The 21682-nt window shown below is 41.1% G+C and overlaps 1 protein-coding gene across 1 annotated transcript in view; it reads left to right on the top strand.

Moving 5' to 3' along the window:
* The window catches only part of ATP10D (ATPase phospholipid transporting 10D (putative)), a 102030-nt gene that overhangs the window by 52640 nt on the left and 27708 nt on the right, over nucleotides 1-21682 (top strand). Inside the window, exons 4-10 of the mRNA XM_084626358.1 lie at nucleotides 4017-4211; nucleotides 7746-7950; nucleotides 12815-12900; nucleotides 14552-14658; nucleotides 15448-15579; nucleotides 17620-17747; nucleotides 17931-18183. Of these exons, the coding sequence (XP_084482484.1) occupies nucleotides 4017-4211; nucleotides 7746-7950; nucleotides 12815-12900; nucleotides 14552-14658; nucleotides 15448-15579; nucleotides 17620-17747; nucleotides 17931-18183 (1106 nt within the window). The remainder of the gene's footprint in view (nucleotides 1-4016; nucleotides 4212-7745; nucleotides 7951-12814; nucleotides 12901-14551; nucleotides 14659-15447; nucleotides 15580-17619; nucleotides 17748-17930; nucleotides 18184-21682) is intronic.

Below are 21682 nucleotides of genomic sequence, written 5' to 3'. Positions count from 1 at the left end.
GCAGGTGTAGTGGTGGAGAAGAATGAGGTTGGTTCTCCTTTTCTTCAGCCACTCTATGAATTTGCATGGCGGCTGGCTTGAAAGGTGATGTTAAGAGGGTGGTGGGAGGGCTCACTTGGGGAAGCAACATGGTGGCCTCGGGGGGTGTGTGTCCAAAAATGGGTTTTGTAAAACCAGCAAGGACACTGTCACAAGCCTTGCAATTGATGAGATTTTTGGTTGGTCCACTCTAGCTTTAGTGGAAGAGATATGTAGAACATCTGTCATGTCCTCAGTCCAAGCCTCCTTAAGTCATCAAAGGGCTGGTACTCTAGTAATTTTTGCCTCTGTGGATACTCTTTGACCACAAAGCCTTGAGGGCTGTAGTTCAGCCAAAGTTTCTTGACCTGCTCTTGTTTCTAGATTGGGAGATTGCAGTTCTATCAGTGGCAAATTTGTTTAAATGGAGGGTGCAGACTTAGAACTTAAAAAAGATAAAAATGTGTTCTCTGTTTTCTGCGTTGTCTGATCATCAGTTTGAAACAATCATCTCAGCAACTCTGTTGGTTGGAGAATGGAAACAGGGTTTGTGTCTCTTTTATTCTTAATTTTGTGGGGAGTGGATGAGTTACTGGTAGCTTCAGTCTCTGTGTGGTATACAATGGGAGACATGGAAGAGGATGTCTCAACACAAGAAAGGGAGCCAGAACAAGGAAAGTGGCATAAACATCTGAGGGAGGAGAGAATGCCCTGGGACGGATTCAGTCATAGAGACCCCCTTGGGCCTGTCACCTGATGTGCTGAGATTACCTCTGAACCCATTTTCCCTGCCAGCAAAAACACGCAAGTCTAAGCGTAATACATTAAGAAACTGATTACAGGTAAAATCTCACCCTCAGAAATATTCCAATAAGCTTCTTTCACAGGCTAGACTCCTTCCTAGTCGGGGCCCAATCCTTTCCTCTGGTACAGTCCTTGTTACTTCCAGCAGACATCTTAGTTGGAAACTGGGGGTGTTCTCATGACTGGCAGCCACCTTTGTTCTGTTCCACTCCCTTTTATAGCTTTGGCACAAGGAGAGAATCTTTTGTCTCTCTGGGTCCCCTCCTTCTAAATGGAAAGCACCAGGTTTAAGATGGATTCCAGTATCGGGTGACATGTTCACATGTCCTGTGAGACCCCAGCCTCCATTCTTCCAGGGCTGGCCTGCACGTACCCAGGAAGGTTTGTAAGTAAACAGAGCCATTTACAACCAATTGTCCTAGTCAATGGGAGCTGTCAAGATTCTAAACCACCATTAATGGCCCACACTTCGCATAATTACAATAGGACCTCAGAGTTATATTTCATATTGCTATCTTCAGATACAAGAATGATACATACATACAAATAGGATGAATACACTCAGTAGATTATATGCTTTGTAATGATACCTTACAAGAGACCTCTTGCATAAACTATATTCCAGTTACATCATATTCGCACTCATAAGCATATTTCCATAAAACATTATGGAGTGCAACATCACACACCCTTCACGTATAAATTCTTGACTGAAAATGTAGGAAGCCAGCTTTAACAGGTAAGAATTCCTGAGAAGATCTGACTTACTAGTGCAGGGGTCGGCAACCTTTCAGAAGTGGTGTGCCAAGTCTTAATTTATTCACTGTAATTTAAGGTTTTGCATGCAAGTAATACATTTTAACGTTTTTAGAATGTCTCTCTCTATAAGTCTATATTCTATAACTAAACTATTGTTGTATGTAAAGTAAATAAGGTTTTAAAAACCATTAAGAAGCTTCGTTTAAAATTAAATTTAAAATGCAGATCTTATCAGTTTAGCGTGATCCTTGCTTTTCCTTGCTGAGTTTTCCAGTGTCCCCCAGGAAGGCAGTGGGCTAAGCGGGCCGGCGGCCGGGACCCCAGACCAGCAGTGGGCTGAGCGGGGCCGGTGGCTGGGATCCCAGCTGGCAAGGGGCCAGCGGTCGGAACCCCAGACCGTCAGCAGAGTGCCACTGAAAATCAGCTTGTGTGCTACCTTGGGCATACGTGCCATAGGTTGCTGACCCCTGTACTAGTGGATCATGTGGAAACCTCTACCTAGGGCCCTACCAAATTCACGGTCTATTTTAATAAATGTCATGGTCATAGCATTTTTTAAATTTTGAACTTTATGGTTTCAGATATTTAATCTTAAAATGTCACAGAGTTGTAACAAAACATGAATATGTATTTAAAAACAGCAAAATATAAACCTGTAAAGTCTGTTAAGTCAGCGTTTCTCAAACTGGGGGTCCCGACCCAAAAGCGGGTTGCAAAGCTATTGTAGGGGGGGTTGTGGTATTGCCACCTTTCTGCGTTGCCTTCAGAACTTGTTGGCTGGAGAGCAGCAGCTGTTGGATGGGTGCTGAGCTCTGAAGGCAGTGTCACCACCGGGAGCAGCGCAGCCTTCAGAGCTAAGTGGCTAGAGATTAGTGGTTGCTGGCTGGGAACCCAGCTCTGAAGGCAGAGCCACTGCCAGCAGAAATGCAGAAATAAGGGTGGCAATACCATACCATGTCACCTCTACTTCTGTGCAGCTGCTGACAGTGACACTGCATTCAGACCTGGACACCTGGCCAGCAGCCGCTGCTCTCCGGTCACCCAGATCTGAGGGCAGTACAGAAGAAAGGGTGGCAATACTGAAACCCCTCTACAATCAGCTTGACCCTGTTGTTAGGGAGCCCCAGTTTGAGAAACATTGTGTACTTGTATATACTTTTACCATATAGTGTAAAAGAGTGTAGTATAGGGTAAAAGTATACAGACGACCAGATTTCATGGGGGAGACAAGGTTTCATGGTCTGTGATGCGTTTTTCATGGCCGTGAATTTGGTAGGGCCTTAGCTATACCAAACATGTTTGGTTACGTTTGGAATATCAAAGATACAAATGGTGACTAATCTGTTGGTGTGTACAATATGCCCTATTGACCTGTTATTTCAGGACGTTTTACTCCATGAAAATATGTGTAAGTGCCTTGAATTTTCTTTATAGAAGTCCCTCTAACACTCTCAAAGAAGGTTATTGCTTTGATGGTTAAACAGTTAAATGCTGAAAGTGCTTCAACTCTTTCTGTATCCTTTGTTTATGGTAGTTTCTTGTTTACATCTTTCCACTTATCTAAGGCCAGAAATTGCTGGTGATCTGTATTTGTTTTCCCACTTGATTGAATATGTTACTGTAATAGCCTGTACCAAGGAAGGCTGCTAATGAAAGGTGTGTTGAAAAGTTGGAAGGTGAAGCTATAATTATGTAATTCTTCAATCGATGCAGAAGTGTTTCATGTTTTCTTTAAGTTAAATTCTGATTGTGTGGGCAGGGGATGTGATTCATGATGCTTATTGCTTCTGTGTTTTGCCTCAACATTGACAATAGAAAATTTCTAAGTGATATTGGGTATGGCTGAAGCCGTTAAATGCTAAAATTGAGATGTTTGAGGTTTGCGTGGAGATGACCTTTAAGGTAATGTGCTTGTGTTTCTATATAGGGTAATAGATCTTTTGCGGGAAATTTAATTAAAATTTGTTGGTGTGACCTCATCACTGAATATCTGAATAATGCTGAGATATGTGGACATAAGGCTTCTGCTAACATTTTAATAACTTTGGATATAAAAAGCGTGGTGTCTTCTAATATGTTGATCTTTGCTGACAACTGCTAATTTTGTACAAAAATCAAGCTGAGAGATGTAGGAATGTTTGGCATTATGTTGCCTGTGAAAAGGAGTTATCATTTTGAAGCTCTGGTTGCATGGTAAGAACTCAGTTTAGTTTCTTGGTATTTAAGCTACATGAATGCCATGTCTCTTTCCAGCATGCAGCCTCTTACGCAACATAAAGCTCTGCATAAATGTTACTTCTAAAGTATGTAGAAACTTCTGCTTAACTCAGTTTGCTAGTGAACTGCAGGTCATTACATGTGTCACCTGCCTTTTACTCACCTCCTAAACTTCATTCCATTCCTAACTCCTGCATCTGTTTTTGTGTTTGTTTCAGAGCTGCCAATTTATATTTCCTATTTTTAGTTGTCCTGAACTGGGTTCCACTGGTGGAAGCCTTCCAGAAAGAAATTACCATGTTACCTCTAGTAGTTGTTCTCACAATTATTGCAGTTAAAGATGGCCTTGAGGATTACTCAAAATACAAATTAGATAAGCAGATAAACAACTTATTAACTAAAGTATACAGCAGGTAAGTGTTTGTCTGACTTTGTTATTGATGAATAATGTACAATGTGTATTATTAGTGTTAATATACAAAACAGTAAGTTTGAGGAACCTTAACAAAATTGGTTTCTGGATTGATCAGTTGGCCACATTCTTATTTTGGTTTAAAAGTGACTTATTTCAGTCACACTGCTATTGTCGCACAATTTGGAACAGTTGTTAGTGTCTGTTAAACAGTCGCAGAACCAGAATATCAGGGATGTTGCGACCCAGGGTTATAATACAATGGCAGTTGGAAAAGTTTGCGTAACACCATTGTGAACCATGCTTTCCTTAAATTAATGCTGTTATGTTTCTAAATCAACTAGTAAAGAGTTCCCAAATAAGTGATGATAATAGGACCTGACCAGTTCCTTTCTTCACTTGGACATTGGCTACGAAGTTAGAGAGTAATCCTTGGTTTTTTCCAGATGCTACCACAAGTTTCCTAGGTGACCTTTTGCACCTTAGTTTCCTCATCTGTAAAATAAGGATAACAGTTCAGACATACCTACCGTGAAAGGGTATTGTGAGGCTAAATTAATTAATAATTATCAAATGGAAAGTACTATGGACCACATTACTCTTGCTGTGTGATCATGCAGGGGTATAAGGAGCCCCATTATTCATTTGCTGTGATAGCTATTTCAGGGAGTAGCATGCAGGGAGAGCAAGTGGGCAGCTGAAGCATTGCAGAGAGGGAAGTAAGCTGCACCAAGAAACGGTGTGGCACAGTTTATTTCTCCCATGGAGGAAGCAGGGACTGGGTCTGTGCAGCCGCACACTGATGCTCACGCCTTGTCTTCACTTTGAAAATAAAGTGTTGGGTTTTTTTTAAATGTGTTGTCTAACACATGTTAAAATCCTAGTGTACTATAAGACAAGTTATAGTTTCAACATGTGTTAGCTGATTGAAGTAAACCCTTGGCTCCCCCTAGTGTAGACATGGCCTCCCTCAGGGCAGATTGCAAAATTACAATCTAGCCCTGTGTAAACGATGAGTATTATTTTGTGATTAATTCTCAGGATGAAAAATGTTAGTTCTCTGACATGTAGCATGCCCTATTGATTTTTTTTTTTTTGAGAGCTAGTTCCATAACAATATGAATAACCTGGAGAATGCTTTCTTAATGTAATTGCAAAGAAACAAAATTGCATCCAGTTCTGTACAGCAACTTTCTGGGAGTCAAATTATTCAGCCAATTATGATTGGAGCCTGAAACAGGAATATAATTAAACTTTTAGAGAGCTGAAGTAATTTCTCTCCTTTCAAGTCCTGCATGTGTTAATGATAGAAGGCTTGAGGGCAAAGTCTGTTCTTTTATGGTCTCATGTAGTTATGCTGATAAACTGCAGGTTTCATGAATGCTATTCAGTCTCAGTAGAGTGGAGCATCCAAATATTTGGGTTTCTGAATTCTCTTTGTGTTACTCAGACTAAATAAGTGTAGTTCCTGTCAGTGGGAATTTAATTTGCAACTACTAATATTGCCTTGTGACTTTTTCTTTTTTAAAAATATTAATAATGATCAATATAATGTGGGAATTTATTATTTTTGTAAGAATCTGTAAAATTTCTCCAGCTGTGCATGTAAAAGATGTATGTTTTTAATTGGTATGATTTAATTTTTTTCTTAGGGTCTTCTTCATAAACTAGATTGTTTTACTAGCTGCTATTCATTCTCCTGCCCCCTCCCCACCTTCAGCACGACTATCTGCGATACAGATAGCAAAATAGTGTATGATTTCATGAGTTCCTAATGTAGTATTCTCTGGTAAACAAATTAAGAACCAATTCTTAAATGTACGGAATGTGTGATTCATCAGGTAATGTAGACACCGATAGAGCTGTTGATGTTAATGGGCCCTCTAGAGTGAGGAGGCTTGAACATTCTAAGCAGGAGTGCCGTGAGATGTTAGCACATGGTGCCCACCTCCTTAGAAAGTTGTTAGCCAGTCATACTCCAGATTTCCTATGTCTCATTTCAGATATAGCATTACAACATTATTGGGAATGAGCAATGCATAAAGGTGGTAATTCAATTTTAACACCAGGAATGTTTTAGAATGCTTCTAATATACATTAATGTGGGTTTATTTATTTTCTGCATCCATACTACAGTATTGATTTTGACTGCTTGGAAAACCCATAACAATGATCTTGAGAAGGAGGCAGGCATGTGACTTGCACTAATTTTATTTTTAGGCTAGCTTTAGCTTTTATAGTGTCCTACTCTTGGTTCTGTTGCACTTTGAAGGATATGAAGTCACCTGTGCTTAACTAGGGAAATCTGTCAGTACACCACTTACTTATGTTTCCTTTGTGGCATCTCCCCTTTAGGCTTGCACTTTTAAGGGGATGCTGTCAAATAGTTCAGGCTCCAAAAGTTTTAGTTACAAAACCTAATGTATGAAATATTTCTCTGATATTTTCTTTTTTATTGAAATTGGTTTTTTTATTTGCCTGCAACATTTTACTCAGCTAACAATTTGATCAATGCCAGTACATTAATCTGCCAGTCTGTACAAAAATAGTGCACTGGTTGGTCTCTTGGGCTCCATGTTAAATGGTAACAATACCTGACACCAGAAATGCCTTTTGTCCATTCACAATAAGACACAGAAGTGTCCCTACCACCAAGAAGGTTTGATCACTTGGAGCAATCATCACACTCCGTCTACTTGCACCAGTGCATTCTGTACTGGTGCCCACAGTTCATCAGATGCTCATTGCTTACTCCTTACCTGAAATCCTCATCCTGTTGCATCAAAATAACGTTCACATTAACCATCTGTGATCATATAAAAGGAGGATTATGGTCTCAGGTAAGCACTGAACAGCAGAAATAGATGGGAAGAAGAAGAAGAAATAAGCATCAAAAACAATATTTTAAGGGCTTTCGTAATAAAGGGTCCAATTCTGCAAGGTGCTGAGAGCCCTAAACTCCTTCTTGACTTTACTTGGAGTTGCAAGATCTTTGCACCTTACAATGTTGACCTCAGAGCTATTCAAAAATACATAAATGCAAATGTTTTAAGTAGAATTATGTTCTAAATATTCAGTGATGTGCCAGCTAAATGTTTAAGATTTTGTGTACTTGCCTATCCAATTAAGAGACAAAAATTTGGGTTCTGGAGTCACTGTCAGGGGAGAGAGAGGTGAAGATTTGACACTTGGTTTATATAATTTGGAAGTGTAATTCACATAGTGAGAGAATTTTAGATCACTACTTCTCCGTGGGAATAGAAATCATAGGACCAAATTCTGTGCTGAGTTTTACCCCAGTCAACCTCACAGAATGTGTTTTTATTCTCATGTATAAGGTCTGGCCCTGATCCAACAATTGATTGTGTTGTGGGTACACTCACCCTAAATTAGTAAACTGTCTCCCCAGCACTTTGGTGCATACTGATTTAGACTAACTATTTTATAGTCAAAAAAATAATCTTTTGTAGTTAGTTTATTAATTTGAGCTTGCAGCTTGTGGAATTTTTCATTTAGATTTTTATATATATTTCAGGAAAGAGAAGAAATACATAGATGAGTGCTGGAAAGATGTTAATGTCGGGGACTTCATTCGACTTTCATGTAATGAGATAATTCCTGCTGATATGGTGTTGTTATACTCTACTGATCCAGATGGGATCTGTCACATTGAAACAGCCAGCCTTGATGGAGAGACCAATCTGAAGCAGAGGCAGGTGGTGAGAGGATATGCAGAGCAGGTGACCATTGCGCATTTCTAATCACTTTTAAGAAAACTGAGGTTTCAAGAATTTTATTTAAAAAATTATTTTAATAAAAATCTCTAGTTCATCTACTTGGTGGTTGAGGTGGGGCTTGTCTACACCTGCATTGGAACCAAAATAACTAAATCAGTTTTAATTCACACCTTTGGTTATTTCACTGCAAATCTGTGTGTGGTCACTAATTTCAGGGTAAGAGTGTCCTATTTCAAATCAATGTAAGTCAGTAAAAAAATTCTTCTTCAGGTAAATGTCAGTGTGGATTCCACTATAGGTCTGCCTTTGTGCCTCTATGCATGTGAGACTGGAGTCTTTTGAATAGCAGTGTCCATCAGCACTGTACGTGCTCGCTGTGCCTCCTTGTGCAAGGGCATAAAGGGAAGGGCATCCCCGACTCTCCCTCTGTTCCTTCTTACCACCTGTGGCAGCAAGATGTAACCTGGCAAGTGTCCATCAGACCTGCTGGTTCTCGGATTTGGCTAAATTATTTCAAACACTTCATAAAACCTTCCGAACCCTTCTGATTTTCTGACATACAACAGCCGTGAACAATATCAGCCCATCTGGACTGAATATTGAACATCCCTTGTAGAGATCCCCTCATACACTCTTTCACCTACAAATCCCTTTATATGGTTTTGCAACATTGGTAGATTTGAAACCTGCAGGCTACAATCCCTGCCCATCCTGTGGTGGGATAATTCTATTGAAAAATTTGATGGGACTGTCAGGAGTCACATCAGATCCAGTCCAGACAGCCTGACCTTTGGAAGCTGCATTGTCCTATTCCACCGGGCGTGTTCTGTCATCCCATCGGACAGATGGACGCTAGAGATCATTGCCCCTTGCTACCCCATCCAGTTCTGTTCTCTATTTGCTATCCACTACCCTCCCGTCTCTCTTCAAGGACCCTTTTACAGGTGGAAGTGGTCTTGTTGTTTGTTGCATCTAAGATCCATTGTAGAGATACCACTGGAATTCAGGGGAGGAGGTTTGTACTCCTAGTATTTCCTTATCCCGAAGAAGAATGGGGGAAGGAAAAGGGGAGGGTTGGTCCTTTCCTAGACCTGGGGAGACTCAGCAAATGAATGTTCAGGATGGTAGTGCTTGCCTCTCTCATCTCTCCAAGCTTAGGACAGTTTCATGGTTATGTACTTCCATGTCTCTACCCATCCAGCCCACAGGAAGTACCCAAGATTCACAGTGGGGCCCAACTATTATCAATACAGGGTTATGCTTCATAGCAGCAAGAGTATTCACAAAATGCCTGGCAGCAGTGGTAGTGTACTTATGGAGAATTCACACTTATCCATAACTGGCTGATTAGATGCAGGTTCCTGCAGACCTTGGCAGCCCTGTCATACATCCACTTCCTGTTCTCCAAACTAGGACTCCTTGTGAACTTGAAAAACTGTCACTGATTCCATTGCAGACAACTGAGTTCATAGGAGCTATGATTGACTCTTGGTGGTAAGAGGTTACCTGTCAGAGGACTGGTTCCAGTCCCTTCAGTCATTGGCAAGGGACTTAAGATCAAACCCAAGAACAATGGTGCATACATGTCTGAAGCTACTAGGCCATATATCAGTGTATACATATGTGACACTGTTAGCCAAGCTTCTTCACCTGCAGCCCTTATACCAACCTCAGCCATAATTGTATTCTTCATTTAAGCATCATGTGATCAGAAGTCATGGTCCTGCTAAAGGTTTTACAGAACTCACTTGGTGGCTGTACTCAGAGAACATATGAAAGCTGTGCCATTCTACCCCCTTCTCAATAATGACAATTGCCTGCAATGGCTTCAGTCTGCTTCAGAATCATGCTTATATCCTTGATTTGCAAATCAGGAATGGTGAGCAAAGTGCTAACTTCTGTAAAATATTTCACCCTTGTTAAAATATTACACGCTTGTCATGTCTGCTAGGTTTGATGCCAAGTTTGGGAGATCGTCTCTTCTTCTTCAATCTGTGTTTGACTAATGTGACATGTGTTGTTCATTCCAACCATAAGAACGGCTATACTGGGTCAGACCAAAGGTCCATCTAGACCAGTATCCTGTCTTCCGACAGTGGCCAATCCCAGTTGCCCCAGAGGGAATGAGCAGAACAGGTAATCATCAAGTGATCCATCCCCTGTCACCCATTCCCAGCTTCTGGCAAACAGAGGCTAGGGACTCCATCCCTGCCCATCCTGGTTAATAGCCATTGATGAACCTATCCTCCGAGAATTTATCTAGTTCTTTTTCTGTTCCCTCTGACAAATAAGTGACACTTTTGTTTTGAATATTTGCTAACTGTGCAGGTTAGCAAGATATAAACAGTTCCTTGGGCTTTGCAATAGTATTTCTGTGGATACTTTTTATAAGTAAACATAAAAATTAGGAAAAACAATATTAGAGGCAGAAAGCCTTACAGCCAATCTTAAAAATTTGTACAAACAGATATTTAATGACTTTTCCTATTTAGTATTGATTTGTTCAGATAACGCTTTAAGAGAAGACTAACCTTCTATATAAAGTTTGTCTTCTGCCCCCATAAACATCCCCATGGGGGCAGAAGGATCTGAACCTCCAATGGAGATCCTGATTGCCAGTCCTCTGTAGTGGGGGGCGCGCACGCACACACACACACACACACAGAGAAACTGAGCGGGAATTGTGGCCATGCCACTCTTTACGCCCTTGTACGGGAACGCAAGGAGATATAGGGCATGTGCACGGCTCTAGCTGACACTGTTGTTCAAAAGTATCTGATCTTGTGTGCTTAAAGCACATGCACACCTTGAGTGGGATCCACACTGACTGCAACATCTAACAAACCACAGTTCCTGTAGAACAAGTAACAATTTCTATTTAAATTAACTCTAAATAGGACATGCTTAATCTGCAGTAACTGTCTACATACAAAAAGAAAAGGAATAGTAGTGACACCTTAGAGACTAATCAATTTATTTGAGTATAAGCTTTCGTGAGCTACAGCTCACTTCATCGAAAAAGCTTATGATCAGATAAATTGGTTAGTCTCTAAGGTGCCACTAGTACTCCTTTTCTTTTTGCGAATACAGACTAACATGGCTGCTACTCTGAAACCTGTCTACATACAGACTCACACCAAAATAACTAAAGATATGAATTAAAACAGATTTAGTTAATTTGGTTCCAGTTTGTGGGTAGATGAGCCCTGATTTTCCACAGCCTTGTACCTTGTGGAATAACTTACTCCTGTGCAAAGTGAGTGTAAAATACTGCTGATCAGAATAGTAGCATTTTACAGCCACTTTGCACTCATAAGAACATAAGAGCTGCCATACTGGGTCAGACCAGTGGTTCATCTATCCCAGTATCCTGTCTGACAGTGGCCAGTACCAGAACTCCAGGGGGAGTGTACAGAACAGGGTAATTTTGGAGTGATACACCCTAGTCTTCCACTCCCAGATTCTGACAGTCAAAGGTTTAGAGTTGCTCTGAGCGTGGCGTTATATCCCTGACCATCTTGGCTAATAGCCATTGATAGACCTATCCTCCAGGAACTTACCTAGTTTGCTTTTGGGTTTTTTTTGTTTTTTTTTAAATCCAGTTATAGTTTTGACTATCACAACATCCCAGGGCAATGAGTTCCTCAGGTTAATTGAGCATTATGTGAAAAAGTACTTCCTCATATTTGTATTAAACCTGTGCCTATTAATTTCATTGGTGACCCTATTTTTTTTGCGTTGTGTGAAACGGTAAATAACACTCGCTTCTCTGTTCACTTTGTCCACACCATTCATGATTTTATAGACCTCTATCATGTCCCCCCTTAGTTGTCTCTTTTCTAAGCTGAACAGCTCTAGTCTTTTTAATATCTCCTAATGTTGTGTAAATAAACAAGGAGCAGGGCAGAGGAGAAAGAAGCCCTATATATTTAATTATTTATATTTATAAATGACAAGAGGCGTCTATCAGAGGCTCTAGGCATTTCTGACAGTATGTCAAAATTAACAGCAGGCCAGCAAGGTATGTGTAAATAAGAAAATACCAAGCTTAGATTTCCTACGTTCGAACTCTGCCTGTGGATTTATATCTTAGCCTCAGGGTTGGCATCCTCTATCGATGGAAAGAAGTCTAATGTGAGAATTCAGGGTTCTTTGAAACCCTTAATTATGAAGAAGATATTTCAAATAAAACCCATGAGTTGTAGACTTTGAATTTGACAACCTGAGTCTAATACTCTTTCTTTAAAGAATAGCTGACATGTCAAGGAACTCTCTTGTAAAGCGTTCTACTGAGAAAGCATTCTATTTCGATATCAGAGGCCAGATTTTCAAAGCTGCAGAATCTTCATGTATCCCATTAATTTCAGTTGGAATTGTGGGTTCTAAGTACTTCTGCAAAATCACATACACTTTTCCATAGTACTTGCCAACTTTCAGTCTTTTTTAAGAAGGGAATTTTCTCAAGGCAGTAACTGTTTGTTTGTTTGCCATTCTGTTGCTCAACTGCTCCTGCTTATTCATCACTTGTAGTTCTTGTTCTCTGCAATAATCATTTCTCTAGCACTAGTTAGGCTTTGTCTACACTAGAAAGTTTTACTGGCAAAACTTCCCTTCTGTTGGTATAGTCTACAGCCCGGTTGTGTCGATGAAGCATCAGCAGTTCATCTGATACATCCAGGGTTTTATGTTGGCTAGGCAATCTCTCCATTCATCTTGCATTCTGATTTATCAAAATACCTGCTTTTCCACGTTGCAATACTTGCTATTATGAACTACTGCAAAGTCTGAAACTGCTGCTGTGAATTAATAATTTTTGTAAGCTACATCATTCCTTGTCTGAATTTTATGTTCTTCCCTGTGAATATAGGTCTCTGAAATTGATCCAGAGAAGTTTTCAAGTAGAATAGAATGTGAAAGTCCTAACAATGACCTCAGTCGATTCCGTGGCTTTGTGTAAGTAGGCTTAGGGGGAATTTGCCATTTGTTACGGTAATTTGGCTCATTTGTTGAAGGCTTGTAATGTTTACTTTTTAAAACACCTTATATTTAAATCACATTGTCCGATTCTAGTTGCACCCTTAAGTTTGTGTGCATGGTTGAGAAGACCTGGAGCTCCAAAAATGCTTTCTGTACCAAAGCTTGTGAATGGCAGAGGCTCCTTGATTAATTTTTGTTAGAATGAAATTTTCAAGCGCCTAGTTTATATTGTAATTCACACTGGTACCTTCTTTTTTCAAAATGGCTCTCTTATTTGTTTTTAATCATTTGTGATGCCTGCAATAATGCTTTCCCTAATACTCATTCTGGACCGTAGTCTGAATAGAGAGACAGTATTGTCTAATGGTGAAAGACTGGAACTGGGAACAAAGAGGCCTGTGCTCTATTCTTCAGGGTTAGTTTACCCTGAAAAGGCTTTGCCAATATAGCTATAGCAGAAAAGCCCTCTAGGGGAGACACAGCTTATGCCAGCAAAAGGAGTTTTTTGTCAATATAGTTAAACCAGCTCTTCAAATGACATAAGCTGTGCTAGCAAAAGAACTCCTGTTTCGGGTATAACTGGTATCTGCCTGAGGGGAGTGGTTGCCAGCCTAGCTAGGTTGGTTAAGAGTGTGGTATTTTTTCTTGTATTCTTTATGCTCCTAACCAACATGGCTAGACCAGCAAAACTCTGTAGTGTGGACCTGGCCTGACTCTGCCTCTCGCTTGCTGTGTGACCCTAGGCAACTTGCTTAACTTCCCTGGGATTCAGTTTTCCCATCTGTAAAATCTCCTTTGTAAAGAGTTTGTGACATCTGTGTGAAAAGCACAGTTTATGGTGCAAAATATTTTTTAATGCAAACTATTTCCATTTTAATTTTGAAACTCGCTGTTTCTATGGTGCCCCTTCTCTGCCCCCCATAGCATGGAGAATAAAAATTATAAATGAGAGAAAAGGAGGGAAAAACATAGATTGACTATCTATGTTATAATTAACCTGCTTACAACACCGTTAATGTAGCATTCTGTCTCCTAGTATTGATAGGTCCTAACTGTGTATTAGCCATGACCTTGGTCCATTTGACAGCCTAGGATAGAGCGAGGCTGTAGAATATTTTGGGGACCCTGCTGTTAGGTCATTTCTGCACTACAAGGTGGGGATCATGTTTTAACAGCTGTCAAGAGGGGCCCAGGTTCTACTCTGGTTCCTAAGCACAGGTTTGATTGAGGCATAGCTGGGGCTGATACCATCAGAGTTCCTCCCCAGTATACACATGTAGTATGAATTGGGATGTGCTGGGTTGAAGTGTCTGCTTTCCATTCTTAGTGTTGGTCCTGAGATCGCTATGTTGCCCTTTTGTAGGATTTTCTTCTAATTATGCTGCTGCCAAACCGTTGACTTGTTAACTTGTGAAATCTCAGTATAAACCAAGAGAGCATGCGTGTCCAGATTTTCAAAAGAGATCAATATGTTCGGTGCTGAGCTTTGTTGAAAATCTGTACGTGTCACAATGGGAGTTGCTGGGTACTGGGCGAAAATCTGCCCCAAGGTGCTTTTGAGGCTTGGTTGCTATAGATTCTGTGGGAGGCTCTGGCACACCTGTTAAGTAATGCACTGTGTTTGCAGTGAACATTCAAACAAGGAGCGAGTGGGCCTGAGTAGAGAGAACTTGCTGTTACGAGGATGCACAATCAGAAACACAGAAGCCGTTGTGGGCATTGTGGTGTATGCAGGTTAGTGGACCGGGGGCTTGCACTGATTTTCATGCAAACATGAGTTCTTCACGATTTCCTTTTTAAGTTGTATTTACCTGATTTGAGAAACAGTACGGTTCAGGCACTGGTAAATGGGAAATAGAGCCGTTTACCTTTAGATTGCCACTTTCAGTCTAGCACTGGGGAGTAGTATCTGGAAGCATTGCTAATGGCTGTTCAGTAGGCTATGTGAAATAAACTGGTTTCTGTCTTAGAGCTTTATGCTGCTGTAATATGTGAGCACAGATAAGTGATCTCAGTTCAGTTCCATGTGAACGCGTCCCCCCTCCCCACCCTCTCCACAATTAGCACTGATTAGTAGTTGCCTCAAAATAGAGTCCAAAGAATGTGATCGGCATATTGAGACTGATGCCATGTCCTTCTGTTTCAGGATTGAGGTTGTGCTGTTATTGCCTGTCCTGTGTGTATTCTTTGACAAAGGACAAGTCTCCAGAGCAATCAGTCTGGCCCCTTTAGCAAGCACTACAGTTCATATTTAGAAAGTAATAACCCACCTTGAAGTGCAACTTCTGTTAGAAAGAATGGAAAAGTATACAGGGGGCCAAACAAAACAGAAGCTTTTCTTCTTAGAGCAGAATTAACCGATGCATTGTATTAGCAGATAATTGCTTTGCTTAAGTTTAGAACTCCAGTCCAAATACTAATTAACGCATGCATCCAATTTTCTCAGTCTTTCAGGGATGTATTTGAGTTTTGGTTTGAATATCTGCCATAGAAGGAAAAGTAAACATTTATTGTGTGTTACAGGTCATGAAACCAAAGCAATGCTGAATAACAGCGGCCCTCGTTACAAACGCAGTAAATTGGAAAGGAGAGTGAACACTGATGTCCTTTGGTGTGTTCTGCTTCTGATTTTAATGTGTTTAATTGGTGCTTTAGGTAAGTAAAGTGTAAGGATCTGCAAAGTAGTATTTTTGTTTGTTTGTTGTCTCATCCACCCCCTTTTTCTTTGCAAGTTTTTTAGTGCTTTATTTTTGAGGTTGTCAGTGCGATGGGATCTAGGAATAAAATAATAGTCTGACTCTTTCAGGAAGCATACTCTTTGCCCAACAGTAACTGAGTTAAGAATGAAGAGTGATCTGAAATAAATTAATATCAACTAGCTAAATTTCTTGTATACCTAGTAGGCCTAGGCCAGGGGTGGGAAAAGTATGGGCTGGATCTGGCCCCTCAGGGCTTTGGATCCGGCCAGTGGGATTGCCACCCCCATGGTGCCACGGGCTCTGGGAAGCAGCCAGCACCATGTCCCTGCGGCCCCCTCCGTGCGCTGCCCTTGCTTGTGGGTACCTCCCCCGAAGCTCCCATTGGCCGGGAACAGGGAACTGCAGCCAATGGGAGCTTCGGGGGAGGTACCCACAGGCAAGGGCAGCGCACGGAACTCTTTGCCTTCCCTCCCGCATGGACCACAGGGACATGGTGCCAGCCGCTTCCCAGGGCGGTGCAGGGTGGGGCCAGGGCCAGGGAAGGCAGGCAGGGAGCCTGCCCTGGCCCCAATGCATGCCGCTGCCACCCCGGAGCCGCTCCAGGTAAGCGGTGCTGGGCCGAAGCCTGAACACCTCCTGCAACCCAACTCCCTGCCCTGAGCCCCCTGCTGCACCCCGCACTCCTCCTGCACCCCAACCCCCTTCTCTGAGCCCCTTCATACACACCACACCCCTCCTCTGCCCCAACCCCTTGCCCAGAGTCCCTTCCTGCACACCGCACTCTCTTCCACACCCTGTACCCCAACCCCCTGTCCCAGCCCTCCCTGCAATTTCCCCACTCGGATGTGGCCCTTGGGCCAAACGATTTGCCGACCCCTGGCCTAGACATTGAAAGTTGAAGATTGAGGCTTATCTGTGCTATGAAATGTGCCACCGTTTTCAGGAAATCTTAAAAACAGTTTTTAACTCCCACAGTTACACTGCCTGTATGGATGAGGTACTGGTGTCTAGCTCACTTCTGGGTGCAATTTAAAGTGGTTCCATAAATAGTTTAGGTCCCAAGCTCCTCAAAAGCTGCCTCTCTCCTTGTGTGATACTTCATCAGCTGAGCTGCATACAGTGCTTAAGTTCACAGTCTCTTGTTCCGTTCAGAGAGGCCTGGAGGAAGGATATTCTCAGTGAAAGGCCTTCAACTTGGGATCGTGCTTCCCCAGCTGGTCTTCCATTGACCTTACTGGTAATGCTGCAAAGCTCATATTTCCTCCTAAGTCCTTTTCTGGGAAAAAAGGCTGACAGGATGGTATTGGATGGAGAGTCTAAGTTTGCATGGGTTTTGGGGGAGTTTATATTTTGGACATTGGTTAAATTTAATACTTGCACTCAGCTGCCTGTACATTTTATAATCCAAATAAGCCAGTTTGTAAAAAATTTACTGAAACACTTGAGACGCTCTTAGTCCTGGAGTACATTGGTGGTACAAGTTTTTAAGTTTGGATTTTTAAAACCATTTTCTAACAGCCAGTGTTGTAATTGAGGCAGGACCTACTTTTTGCCCTCATTGTGCATATTAAGTAGCCTGGATAAGCCACGGTTTACAAGCTAGAGGTGTTGCCCACACAAGCTCCTGGGAGGTACTTCATTGTTGGTATTTTCCAGAAATAAAAGAAAAATCCTTTGAAGCTTATATTAACTGTATCTTTCTAACATTCCCATTGGATTGCGGATGAGTAGTTAAATAAATAATCAAAGTGCTACTTGCCCCTGCTCTTCATGCAATCCTATGGCAACCTTCATTCATGAATTAGAATAGGCAAAGTGAGAGGAGGAGTTTGTTTTGATTAACTCTTTCTTGAGAAAAACCAAAAAGCTGAAGTCTAGTTGTTGTTAGGCACCAGGCTTTAAACCTCTTCCAGTTTTTGTTCAGCTTGACACTAAACTATGGGCCAGTGTATGTACTACTAACTCTTTTTTTTCTTTCTTTCTTTTTTTTTAAAAGGTCATGGAATTTGGTTAAGTAGCTATTCGGAGATGCCTCTTTTTAATGTCCCTGAGCCCAGTGGAAAATCCACTCCACCAGCATTAGCAGGGTTTTATATGTTTTGGACAATGATCATTTTATTACAGGTAACTTCACCTTAAACAGAATGGGCCAGATTCTGCTCTCATTTACGCTCGTGTATATCTGGAGTAACTCTTTTGACTTCAGTGAAGTTACTTTTATTTACACTGGTGTAACTGGATCAGAATTTGGTTTCATAATCATCAGATTATCTAGCTGCATGTAATCCACTCATTTTATTTTGTCAGGTCTTGATCCCGATTTCTCTCTATGTTTCAATCGAAGTTGTCAAATTGGGACAAATCTATTTAATTCAGAATGATATTGACTTGTACCATGAGAAAACTGACTCCACTATTCAGTGTCGAGCGCTGAATATCGCTGAAGACTTAGGTCAAATCCAGTATATCTTCTCTGACAAGACCGGAACCCTCACTGAGAACAAAATGGTTTTCCGGAGATGCAGCATTGCAGGACAGGAATATTGCCATGAGGAGAATGGTAAGGAATGAAATATTAAGGCAACATTCATACCTTCTTTATTCTTGCAGAAGTTGAAAGGTTTGATAGGGTAGAGTGCATGTCAAGTCCATTTGGCAGACCCATGCACAGTAGCATGGAGAAGCGGGAATGCAGGCTAACCCTATTAGCAACAGTGCTTCTGCCCTATGTGTGAACTGTGGAGTGTTATCCATGCATTGCCTTCTGTGCTAAGAATCTTGAGAACTGTGGTGAGTGAGCTAGTATGCAGATAGTTATGTTTCTATTCACTGTGCTGGAGAGAAACTTTTTTCTTTTTTTTTTTTTTTTCTTTTTTTTTTTTTGCTTAACTCTGGCTGACTGAACTTCACTGGAATTCAATCACTGCGCTCTGCCTCTCTCCATGAAATTTTGGAAACTCTGTCACTGGGAAACTGCAAATAATCTTGCCTCTTTTTTTTAAGTAGTGAGCCAGGCATAATATCTTCACAGTATTTTAGGGTGCAGCTGCCCAGTTCATCACCATGGTAGAGACATGAAAATATCCTACCTCACTCCATGGAGCATTGTTTTAGGCCTCAATTCAGCATGTGGGTATTTAAAAGCACAAGTGAATCCCACATGCTGGATACAATCCCACTGAAATTGTATGCTTAAATTTAGCCACATACTTATATGTTTTGCTGTGTCAAGGCCTTAGTGACTTCACTAATGTTAGTGCACAAACAAATTCATCTGCACGCATAGCAGATATGTAGTAATTTGATGAACTGACATTCAACTAGCAAAGACTTGCACTTCTATTCTAGCATGCTTTGTTTAGAATGCCTGTAAACTGGCATATCACAAATAGGTGGAAGTATTATTAACTTAAATTTTGAAACCCATGTACTGAGTTATGAACGCTCTGTGTCCTATATATGAGTGACATTCTGTATCTAGCTCTCAGTAGCCTATTAATTGCCCACTGGGAGTCAAGTTTTTTTATTAGTGGCTTTGTATTTTTAAAAATGCATAAACAAACTATAGGATGCAACTCTAGACATAGGAGGAAGTTATATACAACATCACAGACTTTTCCACTTCATTTGATCATTGGTTAATTTAGCTGTCTGGCTAAGTTGGATCAAAAATACAGAAATATAATATGTTTCAATCACTTTGTGCAGGTACTATTAGATAATACTGCTCACCGCAGAAATCTGCCATTTAATCAGTAGGCAAGGCCAATGTTCCTTACTTGATCAAAGAGGATTGAACCAAAGTGAGATCATGATAATACATCCTTAGTAAAACTAGTGGTATTCACAATATAGTGTTTACTATTGCTGTGATTGATGTAACAAGAAAAGGAGTACTTGTGGCACCTTAGACTAACAAATTTATTTGAGCATAAGCTTTCGTGAGCTACAGCTCACTTCATCGGATGCATTCAGTGGAAAATACAGTGGGGAGATTTATATACACAGAGAACATGAAACAATGGGTGTTACCATACACACTGTAACCAGGGTGATCACTTAGGTGAGCTATTACCAGCAAGAGAGCTGCGGGGGGGGGGGGGGGAGGGAGGAGGGAGTGAGCCTTTTGTAGTGATAATCAAGGTGGGCCATTTCCAGCAGTTGACAAGAACATCTGAGGAACAGTGGGGGGAGGGGATAAACATGGGGAAATAGTTTTACTTTGTGTTATGACCCATCCACTCCCAGTCTCTATTCAAGCCTAAGTTAATTGTATCCAGTTTGCAAATGAATTCCAATTCAGCAGTCTCTCGTTGGAGTCTGTTTTTGAAGGTTTTTTGTTGAAGTATTGCCACTTTTAGGTCTGTAATCGAGTGACCAGAGAGACTGAAGTGTTCTCCATCTGGTTTTTGAATGTTACAATTCTTGACGTCGGATTTATATCTATTTATTCTTTTACGTAGAGACTGTCCAGTTTGACCAATGTACATGGCAGAGGGGCATTGCTGGCACATGATGGCATATATCACATTGGTAGAAGTGCAGGTGAACGAGCCTCTGATATTATGGCTGATGTGATTAGGCCCTATGATGGTGTCCCCTGAATAGATATGTGGACACAGTTGACAACGGGCTTTGTTGCAAGGATAGGTTCCTGGGTCAGTGGTTCTGTTGTGTGGTATGTGGTTGCTGGTGAGTATTTGCTTCAGGTTGGGGGGCTGTCTGTAAGCAAGGACTGGCCTGTCTCCCAAGATCTGTGAGAGTGATGGGTCGTCCTTCAGGATAGGTTGTAGATCCTTTGATGATGCGTTGGAGAGGTTTTAGTTGGGGGCTGAAGGTGATGGCTAGTGGTGTTCTGTTATTTTCTTTGTTGGGCCTGTCCTGTGGTAGGTGACTTCTGGGTACTCTTCTGGCTCTGTCAGTCTGTTTCTTCACTTCAGCAGGTGGGTACTGTAGTTGTAAGAATGCTTGATAGAGATCTTGTAGGTGTTTATCTCTGTCTGAGGGGTTGGAGCAAATGCGGTTGTATCGTAGAACTTGGCTGTAAACAATGGATCGTGTGGTGTGGTCTGGATGAAAACTGGAGGCATATAGGTAGGAATAGCGGTCAGTAGGTTTCCAGTATAGGGTGGTGTTTATGTGACCATCACTTATTAGATTCAAAAACCAGTTGGAGAACACTTCAATCTCTCTGGTCATTCGATTACAGACCTAAAAGTGGCAATTCTTCAACAAAAAAACTTCAAAAACAGACTCCAACGAGAGACTGCTGAATTGGAGTTAATTTGCAAACTGGATAACTTAGGCTTGAATAGAGACTGGGAGTGGATGGGTCATAACACAAAGTAAAACTATTTCCCCATGTTTATTTCCCCCTCTCTCTCCCCCCCCCCCCACTGTTCCTCAGACGTTCTTGTCAACTGCTGGAAATGGCCCACCTTGATTATTACTACAAAAGGCTCACTCCCTCCCCCCGCGCTCCTGCTGGTAATAGCTCACCTGTGATCACTCTGGTTACGGTGTGTATGGTAACACCCATTGTTTCATGTTCTCTGTGTATATAAATCTCCCCACTGTATTTTCCACTGAATGCATCCAATGAAGTGAGCTGTAGCTCACGAAAGCTTATGCTCAAATAAATTGGTTAGTCTCTAAGGTGCCACAAGTACTCCTTTTCTTTTTGCGAATAGAGACTAACACAGCTGCTACTCTGAAACCTGTCATTGATGTAACAGTTCGTTATGCAAACTAGATACACCACCTAGTGGTCACATTGAAAGAGATTGATCAGTTTATCAATGTTATGGAAACACACTTGATTAGAAACCAGTTTTAAAAAATAATTTCTGCATAAATTTTTGAGTAGTGTATGGAGTAGATACAATAATACTGGTGATTCCCTTACATTTCACATATGCACAAATTTAGAAGAAAGTGGGGGCAGTAACAGATATTAAAAATATGAAGAAAACTTCCATCAGCTTCCAATTTTTGAACCCTCATTAAAACAATAAAAAAATGTAAATAGAGAAAGTACACTGAAAAGCTAATGAAATAAT

This window comes from Lepidochelys olivacea, assembly GCF_965140295.1.
Source record: "Lepidochelys olivacea isolate rLepOli2 genome assembly, chromosome: 4".
Lineage (NCBI taxonomy): Eukaryota > Metazoa > Chordata > Testudines > Cheloniidae > Lepidochelys > Lepidochelys olivacea.
Note: the sequence above shows the minus strand (reverse complement) of the source record. Positions and strands in the feature narration are given on the sequence as shown.